Genomic DNA, 24,331 nt, shown 5'->3' with positions numbered 1-24,331 from the left:
TTACATCCAGAGGCAGAAAAAGAGGTCCTAACTAAATGGTAGAAATACTGCTCAGTAGTTCAGTATTTTGCAGATTGCATTCTCAACCTCATCTCAGACACTGACTCCAACCTTCATCCCTCACCTGTGTTATTACTACTTTTTCAACATAAAATATCAGTTAATGAATTTTCTTGACTCATGACTAGTTATCCTCAGTGTTCTCTTTTTCTCTACAAAGTCAGTTTTCCTTCCCTTAAATTCAGGTAAGGTAATGATGTCCATCAGTAAATCAGCCTTTATTCTACCTCACCAGGTTTTGATTTTTCTTAACAGGTTCAAAGAAACATAGATAGATTGTTACGGCTATAAAGAAGCACACATATAGCATGAATGCTGGCATTTAAATTAATCATACCATTACTGATATCACTAGCTCAACTGCGGTGGGAAAATTTTACTTGCTGCACTTCGAGAGACTTCTCTTGAGAATCACATTCCAGAATGGTTCATTCAAATTCAAAAGTGCTTTCAGTAAAACTGCATTGAAAACAGAAAATATGAAACATTTCCACTCACATAAGACTTTGCTGAATATTAACAGGCTGCCATCAATATACTAATGTACAATAGCAGTCAAATAATGCACTAGTTAAATATTTCATCAACTGTAGAATAACTGAAAAGAAAATACAGATAGTGGCTATGTTTCTCTTACCCTGTATACTTTCCTATCTGCACAGAGTTAAAACTCAGTAAGGACAACAAGCCAGCACACCCTGATGGGAGCATTTTACAACTGCCTGGTACATATTTATTGCTAAAGGCTATACAGGGCACAAAGCACTGGACAACCTGCAGTGCTCCAACCAGCTTAGTACTCATTTTCAAAGACACACAGCAAACCAGAGCGGCAAGTGAGATTGCATGTTGCCAATTCTTTTGCTATTTAAAAGTATTTTTAAAAAGACATCAAACGTGTACTACCAACCCCATGAAAACAGGGCAAGCTCTGCCTCCTTTCTTGGCTTGTGGGGGTTTTTTTTGTTTGTTTTTTTGTTTTTTTTTTTTAAGCTTGTGGTTTCTATGTGCAGCTCCTGTTGGGAAAACTGGTGGATGTGGGGTGTGACACCATTTGAATGATTAGGTAGGTAGTCATAGTTACTTATTTTATTGCTGTGCCATATTAAAACTCATTTCAAGCATGTTAATTAAAAGCACCTATAGAGCCAATTGAAATAAATGAGATTTTAAGCATGTACTTTTGAGTCAGTGCCTCTACCAACCATTTTTATATGCTTTCCCCAAAAATACATTAAATGCACAAAAACGCTCAAACTGTGCTATCTTTCCCAGCAACTCCTCTCTCAAGTCATTCCATGGAACAAACACTAAACTAAACCCTTTCTCATGTCTATTAAATAACATTCTTCTGTGTGACCTGCAATCACTAGCTGGTAAAATGTCAGGGTAAATAACACCAGAAAGTCACCTGTTATGAAAGTGGACACGTTTCTGAGGAAGCTTTGTAAGGTCATGCAACAACCAGCCTTCAATTTTGTTACAGTGATGTAACTGTAACAGTTAAAAGAAGAATCCTTTTAACAAAACCAAATCCTATCACTTTCCCATTATATGGCTTTATCTCCAAAATGTGTTTAAATTAGGCATAGAACTTTTCCAGCCAAGATCAATGGGCAAGTATAGCAAATGGGCTGGCTTAAGACATTAAAATGCCACTTTGGTTTATGCTGTTATAAATGCATCCTATCATGTCTTTACATTTTATGACCTCTATTTTATTTCTAGGTAGCTTCACATATGACACATCCAATTATTCATGTCAAGAATGTAAAACTACCAGTATTTCAGTAAAGAGTGCCTACCATCATTTATGACAATGATTCCCCTGCCGCCCCCCCCCCCCCCCCCCCCCCCCCCCCCCCCCATTATTTCACTAAATGCAACACATTTTATACGACATTGACATGTGAGGACACTTCCTCTATAAAGTGCATTTGTCTCTGAAAAGATAGATGCCAGTATGATGCTGTCAATATGAGCCACTTTGTTCAATTATTACTTATCTTCAACAAAATGAAGCTCTCTTCAAATTGTGAACATTAATTTGTGCCCTCTTTCAAACTAGTATTTGACACTGAAAATACAATGCCAAAGTATATGCTACTACTATTTTTGTGAAACTGTAAACATTTATTCTCCAGTATTTATAAACATTTAGAAAGAAAATACAAGTTAAATCTTTCTGTGTGTAATGTATTTTCATACTCAGCACTCACAGGACATTTTAATCTTTACAATCTGGGTGCTCTGCAAAACAAAGAGCAATCTCCCAATTTAAAAGCAGCTCTAAGTCAGGGTTTCTCTAGCAAGGGTCAGTTTGCAGAGTTATTCCTGAGTTATTAAATCACATGAAATCACTTTATATTGTTGGTTTCAGATAATTTTAATTGTTACATCTTTTAAATTCACAGTGAGCAGAAGCAGGATTAGACCTTCCTGTCATGACTCGCATCAGAAGCTGCTTTGAGCTTGGCCAGGTAAGGCTGGCTGAATCACACAAGCATGGTGTGTAAGTCCTGCTCCCACTGAAAGCAACAAAAGGTTTGCCACTGATGTCAGCAGGAGCAGGATTAGATCCAGGTTTATCACCACAGGAGCTTGACAGCTCACATTTTTGGTCTAGTGCACAGTAAACTGAGTGTGTAAAAGGGAACTGATATCTGAAGTGGTATGGACTTAAGTGGTAAGTTCAAGGGTGCAATTCTTCCCCTTCCTCTGTCCTTTTTCCTCCTCCTTCTGCCAAAAGCGAAGCAAAGGCTTAGCAACTAGGAAGGCTTAGCCAAAGAAGAAAGAACCCCAAATATGATATAAATATTTTATTAATATTTTATAGGTATATAAACAAACATAACTCACTCAGCAAGTTTACAAGTCTGCAATAAAATACTGTTACATCCTTTTCTTAGACCTCCTTGAGAAACACGAGAACTTAGGAGTCATACTTCAAAACGGAGGTTTTGAAATAGATCAAATTCCTTCTTTTAATTAAAAGGACATCAGTCACCTTTAATAGTTACATTTTTGTCTTGCTCGGTAAGTTTTGAAAGGCTTCAGCAGTTTATTTTTCAGACCACAGACTTCACTGAAATTTAGCAAGGTTCTTCTCCCCTTACTTTTCAGAAGCTGAACTAAGCATGGCAGCTTTCCTTTAACACCGATTTATAAAGACTCAACAAAACTACGACCAGCGCTGCTTCAGTTCCTGCTGAAATCAGTAATAAAAACTGAGTGATTTATTAGGTGAGCAAATACCACCCTGCTGCAAGTGGGAACTGTAGTCAAAATCCTCTTCTGGCCCTGCTTGTGTAAAGAATACCTTGCACACATAGGACAGGCTTTTGTGCTCACACAGGATGCAACTGCATCTTCAGGTCAGACCCCAGTCTGGACCAAATTTGTCTAACACATACTGCAAGCCCTCCCTTTTAGCAAAACTCTAAGAGAAAACTGAAAGGCAATGTCTGAGCATGACTGGCCCTTAACTTTGGATCCCACTTTATGAGGTCTGAGCGCAGAGTGCTCCCCAGCCCAGTCTAGTCCCACATATTTTGGGGTGCAATCTTGCAAGCACCACGTAAGAGTTAAAATCTACCTACAGCAGGAATGTGGCCAAAAGCAGGTCCATCATAGTATGCCCATAAACTTGCCCGTAAATCTTTTCTCCAACTCAAAAATACTCCGTGGCACCACCTTCACCAGTGCTACTCAGTCTTACTACGATTTACGCATTTGTGTGCTGCTAACAAGCTACTCAGCCAACAGCAACACCCAAACAGGACAGGGAAGCTATTTTGTTGTGTTGTGTTGGAAATTTATTTCATCTCCAGGGACCTTGCCTCCTTACATATTTTGCTGTTCTAAAAATCACTTTGTCCTATTTCTATAACTTGAAAGAGCCTCTCTGGCAAACAATACCCAGAAAGGGAAAACAGAACATACCTGAGACACAAAAAATACAGAAAAGCACATGCAGAACAGAAAAAGAGGTCAGTGCATTACATTAAACAAAGTCTAATAGCTTGAAGTTCAAATTCATCAAGGTCTAATAGTGAGGGACATTTGGACAAAACTCCCCTAATAAATTTATAATTAACCAGCAGAAAGCATTGCTCCAGTCAGATTTCTATTTTACAGTGAAATTAGGTAGCAGCCAAATAATCAAAGTCCTTGAAATAGTGTTCTATAAATGCAGGAGAAAGAGGCTGCAAAACTTCATGCCTTACCTTTGGGAATAAAATGCTTATTTGTCTCAATTCCCAGTAATTTATGTAACGGAATATGTATTACTGGCAAAGCAGCCAATTATAACACCGTATTTATTTTTCTGGAAGAACTCTACTATACGTATTTTAGCAGAAGCTGTGTATTTATTGCGTGTGTGGAAACTTCCACTACTAGCAAGATACCAATCCGCTTACTAAGACATATCACTGAGGAAAAAATGCTCTCAGACAAAAAAGCACAAAGGCAAAGTTTTAAAACACACTGGTTGCTATGGTGTTGAACACAGACTTGACTGCCTGATGCTAGCCTCAGAAATAATAAGAACCCTTATTTTCTACCATTGATTATTGAGCATGTTTCTGCACAGAGCACATACAGATGTTCGTTGGATTTTGCAGAACAAAAGACTTTCACATGTACCATGTTTGGTTAAACTAGCAAAAGTACACACAGATGAAATAGAAGCAATTACACTATATTCTTTGAGTGATTTGAATACGACTCAAACCCAGGATCTATTTTGATAAACATTGAGAATAATGCTTTATATGATTTTTTTTATGAATGAAAAGCGCAAATTACTGAATTAATAATATTCTACTTTGACCTTCACTAGAAGGTGTGAAAAACCAACAGTATATGCCAATAATATCACTTTTTATTGCTGGAAACATGAATAATGAATCTGCTTGTTATTATACTGAAGATTTAGCCTCTTAAATTCTCACACTTCTTTGAACAAGTGAAGTGTTGTGTAAGATGTATTATTTTTTTGTATTATTTTCTGCTTCAAGATAAAGGGGTTTTGGTGTAAAGCTTTTTTTTTTTAAAGGAAAGATAAAACAATAAGGCATAAGCTCTCTACTTAAGAAAGGGTTACAGTCTTTTTGTTCTAACTTTCCCCACTAATGCTACGATTTTATATCAATATAATTAAATCTATATAATCACAGTGCACACCCAAAGTAAGTTTATCATTGTATCAGAAGAACAATACGCACAGTTACAAGGTCAGACTGATTTCTAAAGCAATATAGTGATGCTGTAGAATCCTTTACAGATGTGATCTGGAACTAAGCACATCTTTAAATGTAAGTATTTTCTTAAACATTCAGTTGAACCAGAACCAAAAGCCAAATCACTTTGCCAAACGTAGCCTAAAAATAGCCACAGAAGTTAGTACTTCTGTAGCTATCTCTGAGACACCAACAAGCAATCATCATGAATTGAAACAACCATTTTTTCATGTGTAGCTGTTCTGGACTGAGTCACGGTAGCAAGGGAAGCCAGAGAAGCCTGAACACCTCAGTGGCACACCACATCCACCCTAACAGTAGAAAAAGGGTTGCGGTTGCCAGGTCTGTCTTCAGGAGGGTGAGGAATACTTTTATAACATTTCAGTTGGTTCCAAGAAGACAACTGCCGAGATTAAAAGTTTTGCTATATAGCGCATACATTTTCATGCCAGATTATAATATATTCTTCATTACCTTTTACTATGTAGGCTCAGTTGAACTCTGTGCCTTGTCAAGGTATCTTTAAAATCTCACTAGTCAACACCCAATCGTTGGCAGCAGCGGGCACTTTTCAGTTCATGGCAACAGCTGTTGCAAAAGCTCATTTTCCATTGAAATTGGGCTCCAAATCGATTTTGACAATTTACTTCAGCTACTTCAGTTTGAACAGAAACATGTTACTTACAATCCAAAATTTTCAGAAGTGAGATGCATTTCTATATGCTTCAACTTTGGATTATTTTTCGTTTGAAAAGGGCCATATTTTCCCAAGGTTAGAATCATGTCAATAAAAATGACTTTGAAAGTGAGGAGACTGGAAGAAGGTTTAGGCATTTATGTCTAAAATCTGATCTTAAGCATTCTTTTCAAGAACCATCTTGGTCATATACAGCACCTTGGTCTTGCTTATAAATATCAGTAACAGACTGATGTCTGGGAATGGTCCAAAGTATTCTCATCCTGACAGCCTGAGCAATTTGTAATCTATCTCACCCCTGAACTCAGTCAGAAACAATGAATTGTTAACACAACTCTAAGGAACTCAACTTAGGCATTCCAAGAACATCTGCAACATATACCTATGGGATTTGGATCCCTGTAAAATTCATTGGTACCCACTTCTAACATGATACAGGAGCACGCATCCTAGATTCCTCAATCAAATTTCCCAATCTAAGTTTAGTTCTTCCCTCTCCCTCAGGAAAGCCAACACCCATATATTAAACCATCTGTTCATGGCTATAACTTTCTAACTTCTCCATCGAGTCTGACTATGTGCAGAAAATAAATTCAGTCAGCTGAAGAAAAAAAATTCTGCAGACCAATGGTCACAGCACTCAGAGTGACAAGATCTGAAGTGGTCCCCCTCCAAGGTCAGCTCTTGTATTTCATAGGTATTGAATAAAATGCCATTTCAGTCCTTAGGACAGGAACTAGGACACAATCTTCTCTTCCTCTGAGATGCCTGGATCTCCCTTGCAATATACAGAAAGCATAACCATCTATCCCAGGATTATTGACATCAATCGAGAAGCAAGGTGCACTCAGGTTCAGAAAGGTACATGGCGATGCTTATATTATTTTTGGACTCTAATCCTTGCTCAGCACTTTCTGCAAATCAAGCCTCCTTAAGGGATTTTTTTTGTTGGACGGTTAAAAACAGGAGCACCAGAAATCACTTATTGAAAACCATAGCCTTATTTTATTAAACAATTATCTCTTACTCCCTCAAGGCATATGGGTACTAGATAATCAGATAAGCACAATCTCAGTAATAATAAAATAGATCTAAACCATTTAAGCTGACAATAAACACTGCAGAACTAGTATGAGCATGTTTTCTGCTCAGCAGTTCTGCAGCCAAATAAGCAAAGTCTTGCTCCCTGGTGACAGTGGGTTATCCTCAATTATCATATCAGCTGACATCAGCACTGAACTGGTGTGCTGTTTTCTTAGTCAATATGGAAGCTGCCATGTTTTTTTTTTTGTTGGGTTGCTTTTTTGCTTTTTTTTTTTTTTTTTTTTTTTTTATAATCACAAAAAAATGTACAGGTAAAACTTCTGCCTTTTCTGGCTAACCCTGAACAATTAAATCCAGATGTCTCTTAATTAATCCAAGAACTTACTGCTCTTGATTTTGAAAGATAACAGTATACATGGATTTTGATGGATAACTGACAAGTGATTTAATTTTGTGTGTCTGTATATTAACACTTATGTTAGAACTGTTCTATCCAAACAGGTTATTGTACAGTTTTAGGTTTCTGCTGATCAAATTAAATATTGAGGAAAAGGTGAGCCATCTAAACTCAATATTCAGAACTCCTTTACGGTACATTTCAAGCACCCTGAAGAATTCCTTTGCCATTACTTTAATTCTCTTCCTTTTCATCATTTATTTCACTCTTCCACTTGATTAGGTTAATAGATAAAGAATATGGCATTATATGCACAGCTGCTGACTGGTCACACATAACACAGAAAATGAGAAACGTGACAATGAAAAATAAATTTTGAAATATATTTACACCGGAAGACCAGATAAACTTACTATGTTATATCACAATGCACATTTTCTGTTGATTCCTGATATCTTACTGTGAGGGTGATCTGATCTATTTCTTCAAAAAAGTCACCAACAAATGTAAAAGATAACAGCTTTTAACAGGATTTTAAGTCTGTAATGCTGTATAACAGCAGATTTAAAAAAAAATGCTACTGTAACACTAAAGCCTAAAATACCTTGCCAAAGCCTACGCTGAGCTCATCCTATAGAGATCTATCATACCATATTCTCTGTAACTTTGTACATTTAGAATGAGATTTCCAAGCTTCCCTGACAATGTAGAGTCTCAGATTTCTATAGATTTTGGGTGCCTAAATAATCAATTAGCTCCTTAGTGGGATTTTCAAAAGAAACAATGTGCCCGCTTCAACAGATTTTTTTATCAACTTTTCAAGCACTTTTAAAGATCCAGCTCTTCGTACTTATGAAATGAAGGGAGCCCACCCTCTAACATCTGTTTAGGTGTGAACTCGATTACATGGCTTTACTTTGGCAGAAGCTGACAAGGAGAAGACCTGTTTCACTGAAGAACAAGAAGTGACTCTCTCAGGGCTTCTGTTTGTCAAGAGTTGACATTAGACTGCACGTAGGATGACCTAACTTTTCACTGTTTCTAAAACAAAATTCTTGCCTTCCTTCCAAAAAACCCAAACTGTTGTAAATCTACTGACAAAAGGGAAAAAACTGAAACAAGAACTATATAGGAGATCAGCAAAATAAATCTAGAGGACTCAACTATACCCACACGTTTTTTATAAAACTGACTTAATTTAGCTATCAGCCCTCTAAAAAAACCCACCAAACACTCCCCCCTCAAAAAAAAAACAACAAACCACCAACTCAAACACCCAAACAAACAAAACCTCCACCATTAATTATACCTCAGAATCCATTTGCTGCTTCAGTTTATAGTGATGAAATGCCATATAGGGTGGAGAAAGCAGTACCAGCACTTTATAATTTAATTTCACAGCTTCTTAATTTTTTTTAATAAGATTAAACTGACATCTTCATACCTTAATGCCAACCCATATTCAGGAAGACTCATGTAAGCAACATGAATAATTTACACTGATCAATGCACACATCAAGGGCCTTCTGCAAGTTATGTTCCCTAAGCATCACATACAAATGCATGAGGCACCAGAACTATACGCACACCATGAACAATTCTACCAGAATCTGTCTTAATGATTTCTTATATATGAAAGAAAAGGCCTTTACCAAAAAAGTCAGATAAAGAAAAACCTACAGTCTCAAATTCAAAAATGCAATGACAAGTGACTGTTAGAGGCCCCTCTTTATATATTACTGCATTACAAACCAGGAACTTTAGTTGTTCTCATTTTTCAAATGAAAAACTATTAAAAAACCCACAACCAACAACAACAAAAACCCAAGAACAGTCAAGCTGCAACAGTGCAAAGAACCATGAGAGCCTCGGCCAGTACTGTGGCATTGTAAACTAGTATGTAGTTACATGGAATATTAATGGATAGGTTTAACCTACAGTGTGCATATTCACTGCATAAAAAGCAGCAGTACTCTTGTCTTATGTTAGTTTATTTTCTCCCATATCTTAAATTTACTGAAATTGTTTTAGACCTATTAAATGAACAAATCCTTTTTGAAAACAGTACAACATGGCTGAAATGCAATAAATATAAGCACTTTAATATTTAAGTGAGGAAAATGAATTTCAGTGTGTTTCCAAATTGGTTTTCTTCAGTGCAGAGTTTCTTTATTTGTCCAAATAAAATGGATTTGAGTGGGTGGCAGCTTTAAGGAGATATGCAGCACTGTTCAATGGCTTTGTGAACTTGGAAAGATATTATGAATAATGGATTTGCTGTGCTCTTAGACACAGAGGCACAACAAAAACAATATCATTCTAGGTTCTCTAATAAGCAGCTGCTGGAGTAAGGAATAAAAAGCCTAGCCTACTGATTTAAGCTACAGGTGCTAGCATTTTTGTTCAGATGATTGTAGCAAACTATGGGACTGGTTCTGTTTTTTCAGCAGGAAAACTACTCAAACAGAGTGTGAGGGGCTAAATTCCCAAGGATACCTCCCACCACTCTGATTTGCTGCTTTCTACTTACAAGCCCATTTTTGTATTATACACCACGCCCTCTCTCCCCAAAAAGAGCTGAAAAAGGGCTGTATTTCCCTCTGTCAACAGCTGGAGGAAAAGGATAACTTCAAACATATGCACAAAATATAAAAGTACTGCTTTAGTTTCCTCCTCTTACAGGTCTGAAAATATATCTCCCTTCTCAAGGGGAGAAAGTCCTTTGCTTCATTTAGTAATTAATTTTAAATACTTAAATTTCATCAGCAAATCATTCACTCTCAAGCATGAATGGAAACAACATCCAATATAAATAGATTTGACTAAAATAAATTTGAGAAGTGTACCTCTCAGTTCTTTTGAAAAGAATCGGGGGTCTGAGAGAAAATAAGCACATTTTGGGAAGTATAATCCATTCCTAACAGCGTGCAAGTTATCAATGCTCAGCACCACAGACACATCTGAGTAGGAGGAGGTAGGCTATTTACCTATTGAGGTGAGATGACCTTATCCTCATTTTCTTCCCTAACTTGCAAATACAAAACCTGTTCACTTTACACACACAGGCACATAAAGTAGTTCCTGATATTAGTATGTCTAAAAGCATATTGAAGAGAAGTTCAGTCATCAGGATCTAAGATTCTGGTCCCAAAACTCCAGCTGCCATATTTGATTCAGTACTTGCAAGGTTTTAATACTGGTACTGTAATTCTAGAAGTTGTGACACCTTCTTATCCTGTTGGTAAACATATCTCCAGCAAGTGACTATTAAAACCTCCAGTTGCACATAGTAAAGCTTAGTTTATACAACTGTTGTAGGTGCTGAATACATAACCAAATTATTGTGAAGCCATGTGTGATAACCTGATAAGGATTACTTAAAAGGTTGACACACTTATTATTAGGTTTTCATCAACCGGCAGTGCTAGCTGCTAACTTCATACTTCATCTTGCATACTGCATCCTCAAGCCCTTATTTTCATCTTTACCCTCCAAACACAGCTCAGATCTGTATTACTATGAAGCAAACTCTGATATGAAAAAAAAAAAATCTATGAAAAGGGCTTTTAAATTATCAGAACGTAACTGCAGAAGATCATGTATAGCATTTTTACTTTTTTTTTTTGAACTTCAGAGGAGAGATACAAGTATAACTTCAGCTATGTTCACATTGTGCAGCTAACTGGCATGCCCTTTATGCAACAGAAATGGTCCATGACTATCTGCTCTGTGTCAAATAATTCACAAATTTTGTTGACATTTTACTGTAGTCTTAATATTAAGACTTCATTATTTAGAATTTTTGTTTTGGTGACAGAAATAGGTCTGAAAGAGATACTAAAATACAAAGAAATTCATTGGCTTTGGGTCAGCTGGATAATTCCAATACATATTTAACAGGTTTCCCACAGATACACATGCCTTTGCAGGCTGTGAGTTCAATAAATAGATGCATAAAAATCGTCTTTCAGAAGGTGAACTGATTCCTAGCTGGGAATCATATTGGCCAGTCTAGAATGAGATTTTTGCATGAAGTTGTGTCTCAGTTGACATCAGAAAACCTACTTTGAATATTGGAAGTGCAGAAGGGAAATTGCCAAAATCTTTGTTTTCTTCACCCTGATCTTCATGTTCATCAAGGCACCCCCACTCCACCCCCACATTTTTTTCATGAGAAGCGTCAGACTAGCTATGTAAACAGTTCAAAGACTTGGCCACCTGTATCATGTGGATATAAAGTTTATAGCTCTTTCAAAGTGTGCTCTGAAGATTCTGAGATCTGGCTCAAAGAAAAAATCCACACAGGGTACCAAAGACATTGTATTGTATGTATGGGGGCCTACCATTTAGGGAAATTTAAGATTTAGGAGAGAAATGATCTCCAAGTTATTGAAAACTGTCACTGAGAAAAGAAACCACTGTTGGGCTGAAAATGGTATTAATTCACATTTTAAGAAGATACAAATAAAATTCAATGTCTTCCAACTTCAATAAAAGACCCAGGATACCCTTTTTGTACATAAGAAGTCATTGCTTAAGGATTAAGATTAACTTGTATTCATATTCCAGCTAAAGCTAATCAAATATGAATATAGTTTGCTTTAAGAGGATACATACGGTTAAACAACTAGTGTTTCAGCATTTGGGAGAGAAAATGATCTGGTAACACAAGATTTTGTGTAAAGTCTGAACCCTTAAAAAAAATGAAGGAAGAAAAAACAAAAAGAAAACAAATCCCAAAAGCATCACACACGCACATCTCTGAAGACTGCCTGGAGCCAGAGGACAAGAATTCAAACAGGAATTCATATATGTAAGGGCACAGAATCATAGAATGGTTTGGGTTGGAAGAGACCTTGAAGATGACCAAGTTCCTATTGTCCTGCCACGGGCAGGGCCACCTTCCACCAGCCCAGGTTGCCCACAGCCCATCCAGCCTGGCCCTGAGCACTCCCAGGGATGGGGCAGCCACAGCTGCTCTGCGCAACCAGTTTCAGTGCCTCGCTGCTCTCGTAGTGGCATCCATTAGAGCAGACTTTCATTTTGAAATCAAATGACCAACTCATCTAATTTCAAACTAGAAGACAGCAGCTAAAAAACAGTTCAACATTCAGGTGGATATGCCTATCAAAGTACTGCTGCTTATAAACAGTAAGATGTATTCCTGTTCTTGTTAACTCACTGGCAATACAAGCAGGGAAACAATCTGCAATTACTTGTCTTACAGCACACTGATTTTGGGTAGCAGTACCCCACTTTATCATGTATCACAGACTACACATGTAATATTTGCACTAACTGGTACTAACAGGATATGGTTGTGATGATTGAAATACATCATTTTAATGAACTGTTGTCTTCACTGAATTCTGTAATAGTATCTGACAGCTTTCACTGTTGTATGAGTTACCCTCTGTTGGTACAATTAATTTCTGTTTTGGTTGAGATACTGTAAGACAATATTTCTAGGAAAACAGGTGAGGTAAAGAAAAGGTTGCCAGCAACAAGTGAATGTAACATGAACGAGAAAGAAAACAGGATAATGAGCCTGGATACGTAGTGAAAAACTATACTATAACTTAAAATGTGCTCAGTGTCTGCAGTGCTGATTCCTTGCATTTGAATACTGAAAGTAGGACAGCAGAAACACCCTGTCAAGATCTGAACAATATTTTGCAGAAGCCATGGTTACAACACTTACACACTTGCAAGTAAAACAAAGAAATCAACTTGCACATTGTCAAAGGGAGGAAAAAAAACCACCCTGAGCCTACTATACTATACACAAAGTAGACTGTTTTCTGGACCTGCCAGCTGATTTGGTTAGGATTTGATGGAAGAAACCCAAGTATTACCTTAATATTTCATCCTGCTCTTGAACCAGATGTCAGAGAATCTAGGAGACATTTTGACAAGTAAGGTAAACCAAGTAGAAAGGTGTCCAGCTTAGAGAAGATCACATTACCTTAGCAGTTCAAACAAATAAAGCATTCTGCTGTCCAACAGGAATCTCTCAGCCAGCTATACATAATTTAGGAAATTTGTGCATTCCTGGGCTGACAGAGGGCAACTGGAACTTAAAAAAACAACTGCATCTATTATGTTTTTCCAAGATATATTGGATGCTGAAATAATGGAAGAAAGAAAACTGTTAATATAAGAAAAGGATACATGCTTTTATGGAAATCAAGTGCAACTTTCCCTGCTATCTTTCCATAAAAGATGATGGAAATCTTATGTAGGTAACTGACTGCAGAGTTCAGATAAGCCTACCAGAAATACGTAAAGAGATGAGAACTCAGACAACTTAGGAAGCAGCTTCATTCAGCACACCTAGTTTTAAAAAAAATAAAGTAGTAACTTGATTTTTTACCCCTTCTTCTTAACCATAAAGTGCTGTACTTTTCAAGACCAGTAGCAGAAACCAGAAAGCAAAGCTCTAAATTTCTCTTTTCAAACTTTTGAAAAAAAAAAGTAAAAATATTTTTGATATTTAAATATTGTCATTTTAACTACCAAGAAATTAAAATATGCTTCTTATGTACAAGATAAACTACCATGGACAGTTCCAGTAAAACCCACAGAGAACATCATCTAGACCTGTAGCCAACAACCACCAACACAAACATTTCAGCAGAAGCTGAATGGACACAGTTCCTGTCACATTTAACGTGGTAATTCCATGGTGACAAGCTTCTACTGTGTCACAAAAGGTAGTTAGTTTGTCACAAAGTGTAAAGGCTGACAGTCTTTGTAATATCACTAACAACATATGCTTTAATTTTAAGTATATGTGTGCTTTGAACATTGCTATGCAACTGCAAACAAGTCCAGCATTGCTTTATCACTGCAACATTTAAGTGATAGAGAAATAATAATCATATAAACATTTCTCATGAATCTATATTACTCCTGAAAATCCAATTCTGATTTTGCTTCTTCTCAGCCAGTAAGAAAGTTTGAAAATTCAACATTTTTTTAATGTTACCAAGGAATGGGAAGTTACGTTTTTAATGGTGCCAGCTACTTCAGTAGTAACTCACTATATGGCCTTGACTAAAGCACTTCACCTCTTTGCTTAGTTTCACCAAATGTAAATAATTGTATCGCTTGCCCAGTTTAGGCATTCCCTGGGCATTAGGTAAGGCTCCTCAAGGTTTTTTTGACTTGCAAATATGTGGCTATATTAAACATTTTTCATTATTAATGCCTGTTGTCTTGTACTAACTCTGTATGAGGTAAATGAGTATACAATATGGAGTTCAAGCTACACTTCTTGATTAAGTTTTGTGCTTCAAGATTCATCTTTTTCAGTGTTATAAAGATTAAGCCATATTTTCCCCTTAACTGAACAGCTATGCTTTGGATATAATTTTTTCCCTGATAATTCACATCTTCAAATTGATTTTTACAATTGGCTCTCTGGGAATTCTAACAACTAGGTTTTAGACTTCCTTGGTCCTGAAAAATGTGTTATGGAACTCCAGCATAATTACAAATTCAGAGACTTGGGCATAGGCCTCATTTTGATTTGAGGGATTAATAGCAGGTTGTCTCTACAGTACTCCTCAGAGGATTCCAAAGGAAATTCTCCTCTATCAAAATGGCAAGCATTTCCTGATGTGCTGTCAAGACAGACATTACAAACTACCCAAAGATGGTCCTTCCACATTTCCTCTGAGTTCTTCTACCTGCCTTCTCATTTCCTGGAGGACATTTGTCTTTTCTGAAAATAGATCAGCTTCACTTTTACTGGAATCAATTATACGTGGTATCTGGCCAGAAGAGCTTGTGGCTTCTATCCCACTGAAAAGTGAGTCAGATAAGTGTCATCTGAAAAGGGGTTATTTTTGACAAGGACTGGTTACACGCCCTCATTCTGATTCCAAATGTGCAAGTGGAGCTCCATTTTGAAGCTAGACAATCTCTATGAGTTTCTTTAAAGGAGATTTTATTGAGTCCTGATACAGATACATCTGGTGTGGTGAAAAATGACTACAAATCTGATAGTAAATATTTCTTTTAAAAGCTGCCCATTGCCTAAAGGAAAAGGAAGAAAAAGAAACAGTAGGAATGTAAAAGATGCTAGAACTTACACTAAACTCTATGCCTTTTCACATTGCTCTGATGGTACAGAGCAACTAGCTTGACTAACCAATTTGGCAATTCAAGTAACGTAAAGTAACTTCTTTATTGAGACTAAAGCAAAAAAATCACAACCAAAACTATAATAACAGTTTTAAATCAAGTTAATCATATCTTGCACTGCACCTTGTCAAGATGGTTAATACTAAAAATGTGCAGCAGCAGCATTGCATGGTATCATTCCATAGAAGGCTATAGTTGATTAGAGGCTTCGCATTAAACAAAATCATCCTTGCTTAATTTCTTTGAAAGGTATACTAACCCTAAATTTCCCAAAATTAAAATGCATCTTATCAAGTGGAGAGAAGTGGTAACAAAAACTAAGCATCTTAATGTAGGCTTAAGAACAAAAGAATGAGTTCTTTAAATAAACTAGGAATTAATTTGTCATACACATCTGTCACTAAAGAAATTAAATTCCCCAGTCTCGCTGTAGAAAAGCAAAAGGTGTCAATGATTATTTTTGTGTAGATTTGGAAATAAGATACATTAATACCTTACAAACAAGATACTGTATTGGTGGTTGTACAGGATAATGAACAATGATCATGATAGATAGTTACTTTTAAAATTTGCACCTGAACAAATGTACCAAAGGGTACTAGTAATCACTGAGGATTGATATAAACAATTATATTTTTTAGAATTTTAAATAAAATTTTGATTATGGGACAAATTTCAGGGAGCTAGACAAAAGTTACTGTGTTAAATGAAAACAAATAAGTGGTGGGTTAAAAATTAGCAAACAGAAAGCAGCAATGGCTCCGATTTGCAAACATTTATTCACCCTGAGGTCTGATGCAGGACAGTACAGAATTGCACTTCCCTGTGCCATAATTCCACCATATTTTGCACTACTGAAAGAAACCAGAGAAAAATGGCAAACTGGTCCAATGACTATATAATGGATAAAGTGGATAAAAAATAATTCTGAATGTTCTGACTTTGGTGCAAATAAATTCTCAAGCTTAAAGTATAAAGAAAAATGTCTGCATTTAACATACAGTCTACAGCATATGTCTGCAAAACTAAATAACCGCCTGTGTTTACATGAGATATATGATGTTCAGTTTGATTTGCATATCAGAGATCAGGCTGTAAATCTCTGATGATATTTATTTACAGTTGGATAATTGAAATTAATCCTGCCAAAATGACTTTGACAGTCCCGAATTTATGGTCTGAGAAAACAATCCTGGAACTGTTTGCTGAGCTATTAACATGGCTGGCTATATATTTTCAATCTGAGCTACATTGCTGAATAAAAACCTGTTCACAAATTATAACTGTCTTCCATTCTTCCCCTATTTCGTATTCAATTTGCTTGCTATAATCATTAAGAAGTTTCACGTTTTCAAGTAACCTTGAAGATAGCACATATGTCTATGCTTGCTGGTTTTGGGGTTTTTATTTTTCTAACCATGGCAGGTACGTTAGTTAACTTTCTCTCCCCGCACTCCTGATGTTAGGCCAATTTCTTTTTAATTTCCTGTAAAAACTGCCAATTCTCCCAGCACAAAGCATCAAGAAGTTCCAGCACTGGAACTCAGACTCTCCCAGATCCTTCAGTAACTTGGATCATGGGTGCATCTCAGCATGTGTCTGTCTTCAGGGAAGAAGCGTGAGTTCTTGGATTTTTGTTTATTTGCTTGTTTTCTGATTTGTGTTTTAAACTCAGATTGTATCTTTCAATAGAAAGTTGTCAAGGAGAACATTGTTAGCTACAATGCTACCTCATATTATCCTCCTGGTAGGAATGCCATTTGTGGCTAGATATATGACAGAAATTTCCAACATACACAAAAGAAAAATGCTTGTGAATAATATCTATATAAAAAAGTAAGATTCAGCAGGTAGTTTCATCTTCTAATAAAACAAAATTCAAACAATTAGCAGACTGAATTTTCTTATCATTGGCAAATAATTACATAATCTATTAAAACTGTTTGCAACCATTTCCTATTCAAGAGATGTTGCACCTTGTATTCTTCAGATTCCAATAATGCATTTGATGATTGTGAAAGTTGCACCCTGGCTTTTAGCGCTAAAAGATAGCAAACAGCTTCCCCACTTTCTTGATACCAAGTTTTCAGCCACAGAGAATTCTGTTGTAGGTATTTCAGAAGCTATGTTTATAGATAAAAATTAAGTTTCTAGTATATAAAAGCAGCTTATCGAAGTCTGGAAATAAAAAATGACTGCCAACCATTACAGAAATGTATGTATTTACATCCATAGCACTTATTTACAATAGATCTCTTTTAGAAAGGTGGCAACGATAGTCTTTCTATTCATCTTGCTTTCTTTCTCCAGCCTCCCTACAATATACTGCTTTCCAGGACCATTCAATCTGAAAGCAGGCATCCATCCAAATATGTAATATTAAGGAAGACAGACAGCTATCATTTATAAAATGTTAATTCCTTATTAGTGGAAAGAATAAATCACTAGATTAAGCAGAATTACTGTGATCACTGATTATTACCCTACCACAAGTATGTTATCTTGTGCTCTGTCCCCTGTTCAGAGCTTGTGTCAATTGGCAGACAAGCAGTCAACTGGAGAGAGAAAAATCTAAAGATGACAACTAGATAAGCACATATTATTGGAGGATGGGAAGGAAAAAAAATTCTAAGCATCAAAAACCCTTGTGGAAAGCCTGCTCCACCTTCTCATTTTGCTGCACACACCCAGACTGTGAAGGAGTTTGCATATTTATACGGTGCCCAGCACAGCTGGCTTCATTTGTATCAGAGAACTCCAGGCACATAACAAATTTACAGGTGACACTCTGGGAAACATCTAGGATTAGTGTTGCCAAACTCAGCCAATTAGTTTGGCAATTAGTACCGCCAAACGAAAATACGCTGCAGGTTCTTTTGTATAGCATTTCTGTATATATGCATCAGCAAATTAACAACCCAGACTGGAAACTACCAGCCTGATTAACCTGCCAATAGCTTTCCCTTATTTCCGCATACTCTGCACGGGTTGATTTTTCACTTGAATTAGTCAGCCTGGGCATAAGGATCAATTGCAGCTGAGTGTCCTGCAGAATTAGGTCTTCAGGCATTATGGCTCAAACCTGAAAAGTATGTCTTGTGATCATCAAATCCCTTTTTACAGAAGCTCTTCAAAAGCATCTTTTTTTTCCCCATTGTACTCATTTTATACTGAACTAAGTGCATACATCACATATCTTACAAATTGATCTAAACAGCACTTTATTGTCTTTTGGACTTAGGTAATGTAACGTAAACAAACACACGGGCATTTATTGTGAACAGACTGAAAGCCTACCAGTGAGGACTCCAAGTGAGGCTTTTTTATTTCATACTCTGAAAACTCCTCTATTTTAAGTTTACTACACCACATTTTTATGCCACCTCCTGCTCCCTTTAGCCACTGAGATTTCTGCATGGCAAAAGGTTTCAATAACTATATGCCAATAACTAGCCTTTCACACCACGGCTGTGCTCCTTACTCTCTTACTTTCAAATGCAAAATGCACATCTGATACACTGAAGGTAGAAATGAGAGTTGATAATGAGTGTGAGTGGGAGGCATGGGTTGGTGATGAAGATTTGCTTTGATTCCTCTGACTACAAAAGCTTCCTCGGTAGAGAAGATATTTTAAAGTGTCTAAACAAAAGCTTTGTCAATGCAAATTCAAAACCATTCTGACATAAAATTAAAGCTATTCTTAGTATTATTTCTTAAAGGCCATGAATATGTCATAAAAGATGATCAAAGTATTAAATCCTACAACAGGTTAAGAAAAGAGGCCATGATTTCCAGTGTTTTCATTTCTAAGCCAAACACTGACCATTAATTCTTATTACTGATAGTAATGCTGAAAGCATCATCTGTTATCAGAACTGGCTGACAATTGCTGTTATAAAACCCACTTCTCAGTTGTCTCAAACTTTGCCAGACTTTAACTGCTTTGTCCATGATTTTATAAAAAATGAATATTTGTTTCAAGCTTTTGTTTTAAGTAGCTGCTCTCAGCTTAGCCAAAATAATTGAAAAAATTCAGGAAAGGATATGTTGCTTATCCCATTTTGAAAACAATGTTTTTATTATTATTTAATGCTTCCTCAATGCATGATTTGAAAGCAAGACTGAAAATCTGATACTGCCAGAGTTTCAGTTAGCTCTCAAAAAAATCTGGCTGAATTACAACATTTTGAAAAGTCTCAACTCATACATGTTTATCAGAGAAGTACTTCACTTTTTACAACAAACCCCTCAATGCTCCCGCTTCACCAAGCATACTCCTGAAATAGTTCTCTGTGTCTCAGTTGCAGGGCTCACTGCAATTGCAGCAGACTGGGAGGGATCTAGGCAAAAGGAATGAAATGAAGAAACTCTCCCTTGCTTTTTCAGTGAAGCTTCTTCCCCTGCAGTGGCCAATAAGCTTGAAGGAGTATTTCACCTCATTCAAATGCAAAGGAAGAAGGTGAGAGGAAATGGAAAAATCAATTAGAATTGGATAATAAAGAATCAGGGAAAACACCCATGAGACTGCAGACTCGTCTGTGGACTGATGATATTCAGTTAAAAATCAGACCTAGTACAATAAGTACAGTGGTGTCAGTAACACTACTCCTAAGCCACTCAGGGGTCTAGAAGGTGTCCTGGTTTTGGCTGGGATAAAGTTAATTTTCTTCTTAGCAGCTGGTGCAATACTGTGTCTTGGACAGGAACATGACAAAGAAACAGTTTGGTGGGGAAAGAAAAAAAATCCATTCCTTTCCTTTAAGTTGTAAATTTAGCAAAATACGTCACCTCAAATATAACCAAAGAAAGTTGAAGAACTAATAATTAATTGGTCAGCAGGAATATACTTATATTATACAAACACCTTCATTAAATTCATTTGCCTGGATAATAAAGAAAATTAAGAGGTATATGTTGATTTATTAATCAGGAGCCACCTTGACAAAACATATATAATGAATAAAATAAATCTCGACTTGTCCAACCTTAAAGTGTGTTGTATACTCATGAGCTAGAAATAGTACACAGAAAACTTACTTAAATTTTTGTTCAGTTACTTATTTAAATTAAATATCGAAATTCCACAAAGCTCTGACCTTAAAAAAACTACCACCACAGAGTAACAGATGTCAAATGAAAGCAAATACTTTTTTTGGCACTATCTTAAATTAAGTCCCTTCAGGCTCCCTTTTTAGTAATGCCTTTATCTAGCAAATCACATCAAAGCCTTTTTTTTGCACTACTCCCTTTAATTTATCTATGTTCTTAAAGTGAAGTCCACAACTTGACGCTAGACATCTCTCTCTCACTGGGCTAAAACATAAACCAGTGCTTATTAAGTAAAGCTATCAAACTGCTAATAAAGAATCTCCAGTAACTCCATACCTGTTAACATCCCATATTTTACTTGTCTTGTCCATGGAGGCAGAAGCCACAAAATCACCACATGAATGCCATGAGCAGTCCCATACAGCGTGGGCATGTCCTTCTAAAGTCAGAATGCATCCATGTTTTGAAAAGTCCCATATCCGCACTGTAGTATCCCTACTTGAAGTGACCAGCTGGGTACCACTGTTACGAGGAATGAAAAAGAGTAGCTTTTAGCAGGGCCATATATGATTTTTTTTCAAAGTACACAGAAAAATAATTTAACTATGTTTATAAAGTCAGGTTAAGTAGCAACTGTTGATTTTTCATTAAAATACACATGAACAAAAAATCATGTTTGAAAACATTCATATTTTTACAGTTTTCTGACACACCATATATGAAGCAGTCATGTATTAAATACACTATCAAAAGAAAAGAAAAGGGGATATGAAGTAGCTGTCTTCCATGGAAAAATAAATATGGGTTCTAAAAATTACATTCTTACTTTTTGTAGTCTGTTTATGAGTTTATCGGTAAAATAACTTCAACCCAGAGAACTGCTTTCAAAATAGAATAAAATAGCTTCAGGGAAGAATATTTTCTTATTCCCAAATCCATACAATTTTCTACATATAAATTATTATTTAAGCATCATAATTTTGTCTCTTCTGCTTCAGTATAAACACTAACACATTCACTACCTCTTGGGGTCATTGATATGTTATATTAATGAAAAATACAGAGTTCAACTCGGATTTTTTGGCCATATCTTCAGATATAAACTAGTATGGTTTTATTTCATTTAAAGCATAGACTTAGGGCTTCAGACTAAAAGTCATCTGGCTCAGTAATGTTATACAACTACTAGGGAATCCTTAATAAAAAGAAAATAATAAGAAAAAGTACATAGAGTGATTCTCTTATTAAACACTGCAAGACCTAGCCTGTGGCTCAGGATTTCTTTCAGTCAGAAGTTTTGTGCTTAACAAGCATCCATGGAGGTTTTTTCCATCATTAACTTTTTTGAACATATACAAACCTTTGGCACCCACAACCTCGTGTCAATGAATTCCAAAATTTAATTATACATTGTGTGAAAAACTATTTTGGGGTCTTAAATACCTTACTTCATTTCATTTGATGCTTCTAATGCTAATATGGTGAGTAAAAGTAAACATTGACTATGTATTTGCCATCTCTAAACCAGCTGGAATTTTATAGGGCCCTAGCATATTTTACCCACAAAGCTGAAGACTCCTACTCTATTGACTCATTCCTCATACAGACATCATTCTATCTCTGATCACATTACCATTTTTCTCATCATCTTTTGAGCTGAAACTGAAGAAACAGGTAACCAAGGAGGTTTACAATGGCACAGGAGTGTTTTTTGGTTTATTCTGTATTTTTTAAACGTGATTAGTATTTTTGGCACTACTACACAGAAATTTTCAGAAAACTGACCACAGCGGCTCCAAGATTTCTTTCCCAAGTACTAAAAATTAATTTAGAGCCATTCTCAATTTAGGTAAGTAGAGGTAAGTAAGTAAAAAAGGTAGAGTTAGGACAACTTTGCAGTTGACTTTCATCTGCCACTTCACTGTCAGCTGTTGCGACTGGAATTCTTTTCTTGTAATTCTTCACATGCAAACTTAATTTTTTCTGCCCTGACTAGAGCAAGCAAACTCATCCGCCTTATTCTCTTCCCCAGTTTCCAAGATCATCTTATTAAGTTAGGTCTCAGTACAGATCCCTTTAGGACTCAGTAATTTCTCCATTCTGAAAGTGACATTTTATTCCTATCTCGTTACCACTTTTTAAAAGAACAAGATAAATTTCCTTTTTATTTGGGACAGTTTTGCTTCTTTGAGAGTTTTTGTCAAATGACCTTAAGAAGAATTTACTGAAAATCCAAGTATACCACATTTACAAACCTCCCTTGATCAAATTCTCAGCAAGCCCTTCACAGAACACTAACAGATTTATGAGACTTCATTTCCAGAGCCATGCTGACACCTCTCACTATAAAAATGTATCCATGTATCCTGTAATTTTTTCTTAATATAATTTCTTCCATTTTCCCAGTATAAGTTAGATGAACTGTTCTACAGACCCTCTCTCCCAAACTCCTTTAGAATATTGAAAAAAGTTAATGCCACCTTCTCAGATTATACCAGGAACAATGGAGGTTTTCTATTATGTTTACTAAAAAGCTCAGGAAAAATGTTTCGGGATAATACACACAAAAACAGGCCAAAAATACTTTACCTTTGAGTTTTCAGATCAATTTCTATTGGTATCTTACTAACATCCATTAGAAGATCTTGCCTTTAAGATCCAATAAACTCTGCTTTTATCTGAATAATGGAAAATGTGCTATCACAGGCAGCAGAAATCCTTCTTCCGAATCTCTGGATATAAAAAAGTGGGAACTGAAAACAGCCTAAGGGATGATCCTAAGCACTACTGTAAAACTTCATATTAAGAATATACTCAGAGATATTTAGTTCATGGCTGCAATGTAAAAAAAAAAAAAAAAAAAAAAAAAAAAAAAAATTAAACGGTCTGGGAGGTGTGGTGTCCAACTTTTTTTTTGTATATTCTTCCTTTTCTCCTTTTCCAATAGATGTCTACCAAATTGTTGCGTAAAAGCATCTACTAAGACAGCTTGAAATATGTGCATCATTTACCTGATAGATCTTAAGGGGGAACTTGCCATTATGAAATATCACCTGCCTAAACTTTTGGCTATTTTTAACACTTATGGCTTAGATTGCTATTTTTTGTGAAAATACATTATAATCCTCATTAAGGCAGTTACACCCCCATGCCTAAGACAAAGCCTTGAGAGATTAATCTCTCAAAAATTTTGATATAGCACAAGAATAATTCTGATGCTTTTTTCACACATATCACAGCATAAAGGCTTGAAGCTTGAGTAAGGGTTCTGAGGAGACCCTAATTTTATCAAGTTTCTAGGAATAAATTTGCTTTTATTAATCAAATGCTTGTACTTTTAATAACTCAAGCTAGATCTCACTTCTGAAGACAGATAAAATTAGCAAAAGGACAAATTATCATACCCGTTGTACATTTATGAAATAAGAGCTTAAAACAAATTCAGAAGCAGGTATAAAGTGGGACTGATGAAATCTATAATTGATTCAGAGGGTAGCATGCACTGCCACTGTTGCGAAGCACCAGAAGAGATTTACTGCTTATGCATTTTTTAATATATAATCCCCAAAATGCTACATGAAGAACTGATTCCTTGGGCTGAATTTTAAGAATACACCATCCAGGCAGTGATGAAAATCTTTCAGAAAACAGATATGAGCAGGAAGGTAGTTCAAATAGATTCAATTTGGCAAT

General features: G+C 36.1%; 1 protein-coding gene across 1 annotated transcript in view; it reads right to left on the bottom strand.

Annotated features, from left to right (window-relative positions):
• The window catches only part of SPAG16 (sperm associated antigen 16), a 413,057-nt gene that overhangs the window by 163,148 nt on the left and 225,578 nt on the right, over positions 1-24,331 (bottom strand). The window contains exon 13 of the mRNA XM_040603905.1: positions 20,975-21,160. Within this exon, the coding sequence (XP_040459839.1) occupies positions 20,975-21,160 (186 nt within the window). The remainder of the gene's footprint in view (positions 1-20,974; positions 21,161-24,331) is intronic.

This window comes from Falco naumanni, chromosome 8 (assembly GCF_017639655.2).
Source record: "Falco naumanni isolate bFalNau1 chromosome 8, bFalNau1.pat, whole genome shotgun sequence".
NCBI lineage: Eukaryota > Metazoa > Chordata > Aves > Falconiformes > Falconidae > Falco > Falco naumanni.
The sequence above is the reverse complement of the archived record's forward strand: the minus strand, read 5'-3'. Positions and strand labels throughout refer to the sequence as shown.